The following is a 13278-nucleotide window of genomic DNA, read 5'->3' on the forward strand; positions in this document are numbered from 1 at the left end:
CTATTGACCCTGCTTGAGATGCTGAGTAATTGCCATTATTTCTCTCTCTACTCTTCCTTAACCACTTCCTGTGAGCTGGGAGCCTTCACTGCTGAATGCAGGGTATGTGAAGTACAGAAAACACCCAGCATCTGTCAGCACATGGGTTCATTTCCTCTGCTACTGGCTCTTATTTTAAAAAATTTAAGTGTGTGTGTGTGTGTGTGTGTGTGTGTGTGTGTGTGTGTGTGTGTGTACAGGCATATGTGTGCCATGGTGCATATACAGAGAGAGGTTAGAGGACAATCTTTATTATTTGGTTTCTTGCTTCCCTCCTTGAGACAGGTTTCCTTTACAGTAATGTAAGCCAGGCTAATAAGCCTCAAACTTCTGGAGATTCTCCGGTCTCTGCCTGAGACCCAATATAGGTTTGTGAGGCAAGCACTGTTACCCACTGAGCCAACTCCCCAACCCTAGGTCACTCTCTATAAAGAAACTCATGTGTGCTTCGGTATCTGAAATCAAGAAGGATAAGTGATAAGTCGGATGAACCGGACTTAGATGCCGGCAGTGTTCATCTAGTTGGCCTTAAGATGGCTGCTGGGCACCTAATCCTGGATTCTGGTTACAGAGGACCCCTTGAGAAGGGGCATGTGGTAGAGAGGAAACCTGAAACGAGGCTGAGTGATGAAGAGACGCCCCACAGACAGTCTCTATCTTCAGTTGGTCAGATTGTCCTCCCGCTATCAGAAAACTGAATTTCAGTGTAGATTTATAAAAATATGTCAGAGATGTCATCACCACGACAGACACTTGAGAGGGACAAGACGTGAAAGATTTATCCTGAGCCACAGTGTCAGAGATTTCAGTTCATGCTGCTGATGTTTGTTTGGGGGCCTGTGGTAAGACAGAGAAGGTTCACCATTAAGGATGCTATGCGGGAGCAAAGCTGGTCATCTCCTAGCAGCCACAAACCAGAGAAAGAAACCAGAAGCCAATAACAAAATTTTACCATCTTTAAGGTACACTCCCCAGCGACTCAGTTGCTCAAAACGGGCCACACCTTTTCCAAGTTCCACCACCTCCCAAGGTCCATTCAGATTCTAAACCCATCGGTGGTGCTGATTTAGTTCAGAGCTCTCATGCCCTAGTTGTTTCTGGAAACCTCTGAAGAAAGATGCAGAGGTGTCTGTCTCCCCTCCATTAAAATTGCAAAAGGTCATTCTCACCGCCACAAGGGCCATAGGTGACAACTGCAGGACACCGTGGTGGTTAAAATGAGATGTGCTCCCCACCCCGGTGGGCTCATGTGTTTGGTCACCAGTTGAGGGCACTGTATTAGCTAGGGTTTCCACAACCCCATGACCAAAAGTAACTCGAGGAGGAAAGGGTTTATTACACCTTACTTGTAAGACCATCTCTGAGGGAAGAGAGGACAGGGACTCTGGGCAGGAACCTGGAGGCAGGAGCTGATGCAGAAGCCGTGGATGGAGGAGTGTTGCTTACTGGCTTTCTCCTCATGGCTTGGCCAGCTTGATTTCTATACCGTCCAGAACCACCTGTCCAGGGTTGGCACTGGGCCCTTCCACATCGGTCATTAATTAGGAAAATGCCCCACAGAGTTGCCTAAAGGAATTTTATGGAGGCATTTTCTCAGCTGAGGATCCCTCCTCCCTGATGACCCTAACTGTATCAAATAGACATAAAACAAGCCAGCACAGGTATTATTTGGGGGAGGCTATGGAACCCTGAGTGTTTGTAGCCACACTCTGCCTCTTCTTGCTCTCTGTTTCCTGTGTGTGAATAAAAATGTCACCAGCCAGCTTCCTGGGCCTACTGGCATGCCATCCCTTTCCTGCCATTCTACACTCAGCCCCCTGGAACCATAAAGTAAAATAAATGCTTTCTTCCTCAAGTTGATTTGAGTCATGGCATTTTATCACAGAAGCAGGAAAGTGACCCACACACTCCGCCTGGAGTATTCCAACAAGAAACATATTTCTCAAAGGTAATCCTTATAGACAGAAAAAAAGAGGGGGGGTGGTCTTCAGGAGACAGAAAATGCTTTTTGAAACCTACAGGATTCCTAAGCTGCACAGTGACTGAGTCTGACACACTGGTAGTCTAGTTGGCATAGGGCTGCAGGAACCTCTACATGTAAAAAATACAAATGGAGAGGCACAATCTCAGTGGACCTAGACTGTGTTATTGGATCAAGGAAGGATTCCAATCTTTCCTTGAGATGAAGGTTGAACTCATTTAGAGGGGCTGGGGTGAGCACACACACTCGAGCACGTGCACACACACGCGCGCGCGCGCACACACACACACACACACACAGAGCTGTAACTTCCTGGGAGCTCTGTGGGGGGGGGATGTGCGCACGCTTGCACACGTGCGTGGTTTAGCTGGAAGCAGGGTGGGCTGTTTTTGATACCCTGGGATATTGTTTCTGCAGGTGGAGCTGAAGCATCAGGTTGGAACCAAGCAATTCTTGGCTGTACCTAGTACAGCCTGACACAATTCCTCTGCACCTGAGGCTATTAACTACACACTCCAGAACCTCATCGTCAGGCCAGGCACCTTCAGGTCCATTTCCTAACCTTTCTCCCAATAGACATTGGTGCGCAGCCAACAGAGGCTGCTCTGCCTAGGGTCAGACCCCAGAACACCAAACACATCTCCCTTCTGAGCTATGAGAGAATTGAAACCATTGTAACAGGAGAACAGTGGCTGAGGACTCCCCACAGGCCCTGCGCTCTACCATCTCAGCAATGACACCCCAGTCCCAGACGTCACAGTCCACTTGTGACTATTCCTTTTGCTGTGACCCGCTTCACTCTTAGGTCATGGGGTTGCCCAACTGCTGTCACCACAGTGGCCTCGAATGAGAACCTCATAGGCCACCCAGGGCTTTCTAGGAAAGGCACTTGGATATTGCCTGGAGGTGCTCTGTGGAAGGTTCTGGAATCCTCTCCTGGGAGGTGGCCTTCCCTGGTGTCCCAGATAAGGTCCCTAGTCTGCCCTTGGGTTCCCAACATGAGCACAGACAAGAACCAAGGCCTCAGCACCTACCTAACCTGGGTCTGGGGCGCCCAGGAGTGAAAACGGATACGGAGAACCATGCACTGTGAATAAGCGGGGAGAGTCTGGCTGCATGAGAAAGTCCTAGCTGGGTTCAACAATGCCCCCGGGGGAGGCTGGCACAGTCCTCCCGTGACTCCCACCCGCCTCCTCCACTGGGAGCCTGGGCCCTCACCATGTCGGTGTCTCCAGCCTCTACTGGCCGGGGGCAGGTGCACGCTTGCCATGTGCCCAGGCGAGCAGGTTCCGCTGTGCTGAGCCCAGTGTTCCGGTAGCTCCACAGCGCCCCCTGTCCTTCCCCCATGCTCTGCAAACTTGCACAATCTTCCCCCTTGAGGTCTCCAGGACTGTGGGGAATCCTCCGTGAGGGATCCTTCAACCTGCAAGGACATATCCCGGTGGCTGCCAGGCTTTCAGGTTACTCTGGCCTGTGAGACTTCACCCATTAGGGAACCCCACAGGGAAGCCCCCTAGGATAGGAAACGCCATAATAAAGCCACCTCCTGTGACTTGCATGTGTTAGTCCGCTGGGGCCCGGAAGGAAATCCCTGCCCACTTCCAAGTGTACTGCTCAAGCCAGGCTCCATGACTCTTCTGATGTCCTGGGGCTCCTTATATTTAGTAGTCTAGGCTGAAGCCCTTTTAAATCAATGTCCATATGCTTATATTTCAGGGAAATGCAATCAGCATCTTGTCTTCTCGCCCAAGCAGGACAGTACTTCCATATCCTTGTCGCAAAGCAGGGCTTAAGGGCAGCTTTCTGGCCAGATATGTGGCCTCCTGGAAGCTGGGTTTCTCTGCATGTCACCCGAAGAGCTAGTTCACTTGGAATAAATTCCTCATCCCAGCATGAGATGGAAGTTAGGAGTTCTAGATCATCTGCTACATGAGTTCAGGGCCAGCCTGGACTACTTGTAATGGTTTCTAAAAAAATTTCCTAAAGTTCCTCAAGTGTCACCAGTGACACAGATATGGTAGGAAAGATACAGGTTGGATCTTAGGCCATCTCTATGTCCCACATACTAGGGACAGAGACAGAACCAGGATGTATGCCTCCACCTGAGCAGAACACTGGGTTTTTAGGCGGTTCCACACTAGGATTAGTATTAGCAAAACTATGCACTGCAAGATTGTAGGGAAGATTAAAAGTCCTCTGACACCAGCCCTCAACTCAGATTGGTGTGTATGTGTGTGTGTGTGTGTGTGTGTGTGTGTGTGTGTGTGTGTGCATATGTGTGTGTGCTGCCATCCAATGTCTTCCTCTATTGCTCTTCATCTTACTTTTTAAGACAAGGTCTCTCACTGAACACAGAGCTCACCATTGCTTGCCAGCAAACCTCTGATTGTCTCCCCCCCCACCGCCAGCACTGATTTCACAAAGTGGCTATGAATAGGTTCTGGGGAATCCTAACTCAGGTCCTCATGGTTGCACAACAAAGGCTTTACTGATTCATTTCCCAGACTCCCGGCTCACGACTTCCTGCTACCAGAGTCCATCCATGCCGGTGGGTCTGCACATGGGACCGCAGGATGAAGCCAAAGTTCAGGATCCAGGAGAGTACCGTACTGCTCGTTGTGTGAGAACTCAACTCAGGGTGACTGTAAAGTATGGGAGGAATGAGGGCCCTGCTCAGTCAGCAAGGTGGGTGCTGACACCCTGCATACTAATGGGCCACTCTTTGCTGAGGCTCTTCCCTGTGCGCATGCAACTGCCAAGCAGCAATCTGATCTCTGGGCACTTGATGATCAGTGCGACTGCCTTGTTGTCTCTTAAAAAATTTCTTCCAGGTAGCAAAAAATACCCCAGGTTGAGCCCTCCTGATATTAACCATAGGAGTGGAAATGGAAGGGCCTCCCTCCTTCTACAACAGGCAAGGGAGAGGCCTGAGATCAGCTCTGCCTGGCACTCCTGGAACAGCAGGCCATCCTCCAGCACACCGCCCTAAGAGCCGCTTTAACCAGACCCCTGGGGATTCATGTGCTTTTCTCTTTACTAAGTGTCTGTTCTCTGCTTGCATTTGAATGGAGTGTGTGTTGTGTCAGGGGAAAGGACCCTAGAAAGGCTATGTGCATTGTCTAGACCAGAGGACTCTTTAGGGGCTTGATTCAAGGAAGCTGAGCCTGGTGGTGCAGGCATCAAGGTGGCCAGGTGCGTGGGGGGGGGGGTTATGGAGACCTAAGGTGGGTATAGCTGGAGAGGTTGAGTTAGGACAGGGAAGCCTGTTTGAGGGGACACCTTGGTGATTGTCCTCATAGGGAACTAACTAGGGTAACAAGCTCACCGTGGACCTTGCGATTGATTTTCACGCCAGCTGCGTAGGATAAGTGAAGCAAGGAAATAACTGACTGGCCACAGCTCTCAGGCAAGGTGTCTCCTGACACAGGGCAGGTGAAGACATAGGCCAGGCCTAGTGACTGCCTGTCACCTTGTTTTCTAGAGTTTACATCAGTGGAGTTGCCTCTATGGTAACCATCAAGGAGAAACTGATAGAGCAGGCAGTGAAAATACTGTGGAAATAGGCTACGACAATATTACAACAATGTTACATGGGCATGGTGGGGCTGGAGTATACCTTACATCTCAGAACTCTTCTATTTTCTGCCTCCCATTCCTCCATAGCACAGCATACCGTGACAAATATTCATTGTCCCCCTGACTGGTCTCCAATTCCCCGAGGTTTGGGTCTTTGGCATAGAATCCTCAAGACCCAGTCCAGGCTTGCATCACAGGGCACTCCACAAATATTTGTGGTGTGACTAAATGAGTTAGCAAACAGACTAAGAATCCGGTTTCTTTTAACAATAACCGAATGAACCACCTCTTTTTTTTTCTCCCCCTTCCTCTGACAGTTGGTTCAGTGCCAACTTACCTGCTTTTCAAAGAGCAACTCTGGATTTCCCTAGTAAGAATGGGAGGAGGGCCTTGGTGACCCTGTAGCTAGGGCTCCATTCTATTAGCTGAATTCATTCTCTTTCAAAAAAGAACTGGCTTGTTCCAGTCAGTGACCTCATGGCACCACCCTCTGCTCTTGAAGACGATGCTGAGAACAACCACCACCACCACCACAAAAATCTTGTAAATAAAATAAGCAGATGCTTCACAAATCACCAGGGGTTTTAACTGATAATTTTAATATAACAAATGCTCAACTGTGGATACTCCGCCTATAGAAGCATCCAAGAAGGCACTGAGCTGAGTGCCTCTGAGTCGGGGATGTACACGCTGAGTGTGCTGAAGCCTTATGGGAAAGGACAGTAAAAGAAAGGGTAGAGCTAACTTATCCCCTGAGCAGGTCTCCGATGCTACACAAACAACCTAAACACAGATTGGACATTGCAGTGTTGCTGGGTAGTGTCTGAGGGCTCTGTTCTCCACCACCTGTAACTGATGCAAGTCTTTTCCCAGCATGACTTAGAACTGGTTCTGGCTAGATGGCAGTGGTAGCCTAATGACTTCCCTCTACACCCCCTGCATCTCACCCACGTCAGGCCGGGCGCCTCTTATGGCATGGGTGGGGCAGTTTGGCAGCCCACAACAGCTGGGCCAGGACAATCTCTTTCATCCCAGATGCTCAGACCCTGGCTTGCTGGTGACGACAGAGTAGTCACTCCCAGTCCTGCACACAGCACTAGACTCCGTGGTACCTGAAGACAGAAAGGTGGCAGGTGTACAGTGGCAGATGGAGTCGGCTCAGCCTGAGATGCTTGACTTTGAGTCTTCTCCTGTGGACTGAGGCTGCTAAGGCAAGTGCTTTTGTCAAGGTGAGGGCAAGGGGAAAGCCAATTCAAGAATTCAAAAGACAGGTTATCAAAACGAGCTGTATAAGAGTGGGAGCCTTTGAGTTTCTAGGGAAGCAGAGGAAATTAATAACCAATACAGAGCAGGTATGGAGAGGTCAGAAAGACTCTTGTTCCAACCTGCTGTGTAAGAGCAGAAGGCCATCCATCAAGTCAGACCATGAAGCAGACTCTAGGAGAGATCCTAGAGTCCTGAAGGAAATAAATATTCATCCAAGTACCCAGACCTCAGACCATGTCAACCAGCCTATGCTACACCAAGAAGAAAACCTTGCTATACACACACACTGCTGCTGTGGTCAAAATCGGACTAAGAAGGCATTTCTTCTTGACTGGACCAAAAACCTGTATAAACTCCTTGGCATCAAAGGAATTAAACAGGAAAATTAGGAAATATTTAGAAAATAGTGTGGCATGACATGTCAGAAAATATTAAATCTATGTTCACAGCAATGCAAAATCGTAGAGAGCTCCCTTCCCATTAATAGGAATAAAAATAGGAATTAAATAGGAATAATAGGAATAGGATTAATAATTAATAATAGGAATAAAAAATAAGGACTGGAAAGAAAACACTGCTCTTCCAAAGGACATTGAGTTCTGTTCCCAGCACTCACATCAGGAAGCTTATAACTCTAACTTGAGCTTGGGGGGAATCTTCTGGCTCCCATGGGTAAAGGGTACACACTCCTCTCATCTGGTGAATTGGCTTTTCTGGTAAACCAACTGGCATATACTCAGCCAACTTGGTAGCAGTGATGTCTCCTGTCTGACAGTGTCAGTTATATCAGGTCCAGTTGCTACCCTCGGAGTAGTAAACTGTCATTGTGTAGCAGGCCCAGTGAGCTCAGTGTTTAAGAGGTCAATGGTCCTAACTTTGTGCACAAACAAAATTGGATTATTTGGGGAACTGGGTTCCCCATTATGGGTTTTAGTTTATTGGGCTTCAACGGTTGCCTGGAATAGAAAGGGCTATGATGGGAGATGTCATTCTGTAAATATGTTTCTCTTATTGGTTAATGAATAAAGCACTGTTGGCCAATAGGAAAGCAAGATAGGTGGGACTAGGAGATAAGGAAGATTTGGGGATAGGTAGTAGGAGATTCAAAATGTAGGACTAAGGGAGCAGAACTCCGGACCCTTTCTCTGGTAAGAGAAGACCATGTGAAAATACTTAAATTGATAAAAATGAGTTAATATTTAAGACAGAGCTAGCCAATAAGAAACACTACTACTGGCCAACAGCTTTATATCTAATATAAGTGTCTCTGTCTGTTATGTGGGGCTGGCGCAGCAATGGGACCAGGCTGGCGGGAAAACAACTCATAACAGGGCTGTGTTTCTGTGAACCTGTAGAAGTGGCCAGGAGTTAAATCACAATAGGCTTTTGATACACAGAACATACTTATATCCTCATGTCTGTTCCTAGGGGGGCAGAGTGAGCTGTGTTAGTGGAGAACTAGTCACATCTGGGTATTGATTGGGGCATGGGGACCTCCCAAGTCCATTATTATGTGATTTGTAGGACAGCATCCTGGCGGTGGGGATAATATTTGTCCTAGTTTAGTGTCTATAGATGTAATAGATGCCATTACATTATATAAAGCAACTTGAGAGCATAGGGTTTATTTGGTTTACAGGTCCTGGTCACAGTCATTGAGGGAAGGCAGGGCAGGAAGTCTACACAGGAAGAACACAGAAGCAGGAGCTGAGGCAGTGGCAATGGAGGATCGCTGCTTAATGGCTTGCTTTTTATGGCTTGCTCAGCTTGCCCAAAGGTTCTGATCAAGATCTTTGTGGTCCTACTAATTACTTACCCATCACTGCCACCACTGACCCATTTTGACCCATAGGTTTTCAAAACTCTATGAAATTTATCCCTGCCCCCTGGCTGATATCGGGCTTTGGTTTTTTCCTTCTTCCAGCATGGAATTTCTGGAGAAGAATCCAATTTCTTGGAGTCCATTGTCTCACTGTCTGGTGTCCCGAGGGAAGGGTACCAGTGTCTCTTTAGAGTGCTGTGACAAAAGCTACTTGGAGAGAAAGGGGCTGTTTGGCTCCTATGTTATCAGAGTCTACCACTGAAGAGAGCCAAGACAGGAACACAAGCAGGAAACCAAAGCAGAGAGCAAGCAGGAATTCTGCTCACTGGCTCATGCTCAGCCTGCTCTCTTATTCAGCCCAGGTTCACTTGCCTAGGGACGTGCTACTCAAGGTGGGCTGGGCACTATATCAATCACTAATCAAGAAAATCTCTCACTTGGCAGTGATGGTGCATGGCTTTGATCTCAGCATTCGGGAGGCAGGGGCAGGTAGAACTAAGAGCTGGAGGCTAGCCTGATCTCCAGAGTGAGTTCCAGGGTTACATGGAGAAACCCTGACTCAAAAACCCTAAGAGAAAGGAGGAGGACATCTCTTGCAGACACGGCCACAGACCAATCTGAGCAAGAAAAACATTTTTTTTTTTTTTTTTTTTTTTTTTTTGCTTTTGGATTTTCCCATAGAGGATTTTTCTGTGTGGTTCTGACTATCCTGAACTCACTCTGTAGACCAGGCTGACCTCAAACTCAGAGCTCCACCTGCCTCTGCCTGCCAAGTGCTAGGATTAAAGGTCTGTGTGTTGCTCACAGCAGCAAAACAATTCTTCCTCAGTGACTTCAGGTTATGGCACTTCTCTGGGGTTTACTTTGTCTGCTCTGAAGACTGATCATACAGCCACCTTCAGGATGGTACTCCCACTATATCATGAGACTCATCAGGGTTTGAGCACCCACAGGACATTCAGGTTACAACAGGGATCCCTCTTTCTTCTTCACTGCTTCTCCCTGAAGAAAACTACTGTTTCAGGAGCCATGGGGCTACAGTCAGTGAGGAGGAAGCAGCCTTCGCTGAGTGGAGAAAACACTTGACAACACTCTGACCCCTTGTTCTCAATATCCTCAATATCTCACACTCTGAGAAAGGGTGTGTCAAAATCCCACTCACGGTCTCAGGCCCGTCAGGGATCTGGGGAAGACTCAAGGGTTTGTTCCTGACAAGCTCTATGGTGAGGCTGCTATTCTGGCATAAAGAGCATCTGTGGCTTATGGTCTTTGAAAATGTGACATTCTGATGAGCGGATGCATGGAAGGGTTTTGTCACTGAACACTTGGGTCTAAATTCTTGCATCACACCTCACTGTATAGGACACTTGTCTGGGATTGCAGAGTCACTACAGGAAGCATGATCCCACAAAGAATGCCCTGAAATCAAGTTCAGGGCAAACACTCCCTTGCCAGGATATCTGGGCAGGTCCTGGAGTTGAAGGGTAGCCAATTATCTAGCCTGTGCCTGAGATTCACTTGCTAAAATATATTATTAATCAAGGCTTCAGAATGGTGCCTTGCGCTTAGCATCATATGAGCCTTAGTTATAAGAGATAAGGTATATTAGCCATCTTTGTGGTGCCTGTATGTATTACCCTGTGTTCCTGCCTGGAGGAGGTGTGTGGACACTGAGGATAAAGCTGCTAAGGAAGAGAGAGACACATAGAGAGTGTGGTGGTGGTGGGGTAACCCAGTGAATACTGGACACTCCAAGCGTTCTTAAAGACCACAAACAAAAAGGGGAGCATGACAAAAGCCGTCTTTATCAAGATCCAAGGAATAAACAGACTTTCTTCCTTAATTCTCCAAACATTTGATAACCACACCTTAGACTAAATTTCTCATTATTTAGACTTGAGGTCAAAAGTAACCACACCTCAGAGCAAATCTCTTGTTATTTAGATAAGACATCCACGACCAGGACCACATATCCTACAGTAGTCACGCCTTAAAAGTTTAGCTATTATGACTTTAACCTTGGAAGAGTAAGGATAGTTTTTTAACTCTCTGACCTTAAGTCAAGGAGAAGCAGAGCCATCTCTGTGGGCCCCAACAATAAGGTGCAGACCCAAGCCACATAAAGATTTAAGGAATGTGTCATTCTGGATAGCTGGCTAGTGTTCTTTTGAAATTCTGGACAGAAAAAAACAGATAGATAGGAACAATTTCCATAAGCACTGGCCCCTGGAGTTCCAGAGGTTCACTAGTTGAGCATCTAAACCCAAAGGCCTATAAGACCAGTGGTCTAGGGCTTTCAGTTATGGAAGCCTATTGCTGCAGGTAACAATGGTAGTGGTTCACTATGGGATCTCATGGTGAGTATTTATCATTGTGTGGACAAAACAGATATTATTCTCTGGGCCTAGGGGCACACAGGCAGCTCCTGAGCCCTAGCATGGAAATTTGCAGCTCATTTAGCCTTGGTAGTTCCTAAAATCTTCTAGTGCAGGCACTTGCAGTCCCTTTAGTCTGGGTTAGTCTTGTATCTTAGGCTCTTTAAAGCCTCTTGTCCTCTACAGTCACTGCTGTGTTCAGTGCACAAGAACCAGTTTCCTGGCTAACATAAAAAAAAGTGCCAGGAAAGCTGCTTACATAGCTAGAAAGGAGGTGAGGGATACCCTTAGTGATTTGAAATACCTACTCACCACTGTACTCACCACAGCAAGCATCATTTGCTGGCCTTTCACGAAGACCAAACACGAACCCCCAGTAAGGGCCAATCAGATCCTGCATTTCACCAACTACAAACTTTCTGTTGAGTCCTGGGGAAGCTCTCCTCCTGACTTGAATTAAAATAGCTGCAGGGGAAGTAGTGCCATCTAGAGTTGACCAAAGTTATGTTTTCTGCAGTGGCTATGACTGGAGGAAGGTCTCCTGGGGCAGGAGCTGGGGTCCAGCAGCAGAGGCTACAAAACTCTTTGTAGCTGGAGTGCAGTTTCCTTAAGGCATCTGTGAGGTGTTCAAAGCAACCAGGCTGACACAAGGACATTCTGGACTTTCACCAAAAGGGCGGCTCCCTTCTAAGAAGCAGCTTTCACAGAAAAAAAAAAAAATTTGCTGTCCATCAGAGAGTTATCTTTCCAAGAGTTTATTCCACTTAAAGGAAAAGTAAACACTAATGGGTGCTTACAGTGAGGGCCTGTACTCAGCCCTCACTATATTATAATTCTCATCAATATTAAACCCTAACAATATCCCCCATAGACGAATCAGTTCATGAACATGTCTCAGTTAGATAGTTCAACATGTGTTTCATAGAGGTACTCACAAACGCTAAGATGGCTTTGAAGTCTCCATGGATGATGAGACCATGTGAACCATGGTTCAACCTCAACCAAAACATCACCTGTGGCTATGACTTCACCTCTGAGCCAAGAACTCCTCTGTCTTTCTGTGGATGATATGCCTTGCTCCATAAATTGATGAGATGATAAAGAGTTGGGATAGGTAGTTCCCTACCCACCCTAGTTCAAGGCTGGCTCTGTCAGCCACAGCCACCTCCCTCCTGCTGGCCCTGGCTCTTTGGAGACATGTTCTGATGAGGGAGCTGAGATCACATGCCACATACAAAGCTCAGTCCTGGAGAGATGCTCACCCAACCTGAGGTTGCCCACCCAGTGTCAACTCTGTCTAGGAAATGAGAAGGCCTTGCCACCTAAGAAAGACCAAAAGAACACATCATCTTCAGCCCTGGATCTGACTGCAGGAGCCCACCCACATATCACTCTTGTTATGCAGTTGACTGAGAGTCCTCGCATTTTGCTTCATAGGCCTGAACTCTCCTCAGAGTCCCTGCCATGCTATCATTCTGTGGCATTAATAACTACTCTAATAAATCTCTTAACACAAAAGACTATCTACCTCAGTGTCTCTCCTGAACCCTGAATCTGAAGGGTTTTTTTTTTTTTTACAATAATTTGGAGAAAAAAAAAAGACAGAAAAATTAATACAAGTCTGCCTTGTGTATTGTGATTTGAAATAAGAATATCTCCCCATAGTCTCTGAACTTTGAATACTCAGTCCCCAGTTGGTTGTACTGTTTGTGTAGGCTTAAAAGGTATGACCTTGTTGAAGGAAGCTTGCCACTGAAGACAGGATTTGAGAGTTTAAAGACTCAGACCATTTGAGTTCATTTTCTCCACTTCCTGTTTGTGGTTTAAGATGTGAGCCCTCAGCTCTCATCTCACAGCTGGAATTGCCATGCCTTCCAGCTGTCATGCTTGCCCCAATCATGATGGTGATGGGTTATTGTCCTTCGGGAATTGTAAACACAAATAAACCCTTTCTTCTATGCATTGCACTGGTCATGATATTTTATTACAGTAATAGAAAGGTAACTGATATGTCTGTCAATAAGTAAAGGAACCTGTGAATCTGGGACAATATTCTGGTGTGAACACCTTGCCTCATGGAATCTGTCTACTGTGTTGCTCCACACGCCATGTTTGTGGCTCACAAACAGTTTCTGCCCAGTTAACTATAGCCCCCTTCCCAACACACAGGAACTGTGCCACAGCCCCAATGACAAATCTTTGCTGTGTGTCAAATGTCA

The 13278-nt window shown here is 47.0% G+C and overlaps 1 protein-coding gene across 2 annotated transcripts in view; it reads right to left on the reverse strand.

Annotated features, from left to right (window-relative positions):
• The window catches only part of Fam3b (FAM3 metabolism regulating signaling molecule B), a 34359-nt gene extending 31033 nt beyond the window's left edge, over positions 1-3326 (reverse strand). For both annotated transcript variants that reach the window (XM_051191675.1, XM_051191674.1), the window contains exon 1: positions 3239-3326. In XM_051191675.1, the coding sequence (XP_051047632.1) occupies positions 3239-3290 (52 nt within the window). In that variant the 5' untranslated portion in view covers positions 3291-3326. The remainder of the gene's footprint in view (positions 1-3238) is intronic.
• Between the last annotated feature and the right edge of the window lie 9952 nt (positions 3327-13278).

This window comes from Phodopus roborovskii, unplaced genomic scaffold (assembly GCF_943737965.1).
Source record: "Phodopus roborovskii unplaced genomic scaffold, PHOROB, whole genome shotgun sequence".
Taxonomy (NCBI): Eukaryota; Metazoa; Chordata; class Mammalia; order Rodentia; family Cricetidae; genus Phodopus; species Phodopus roborovskii.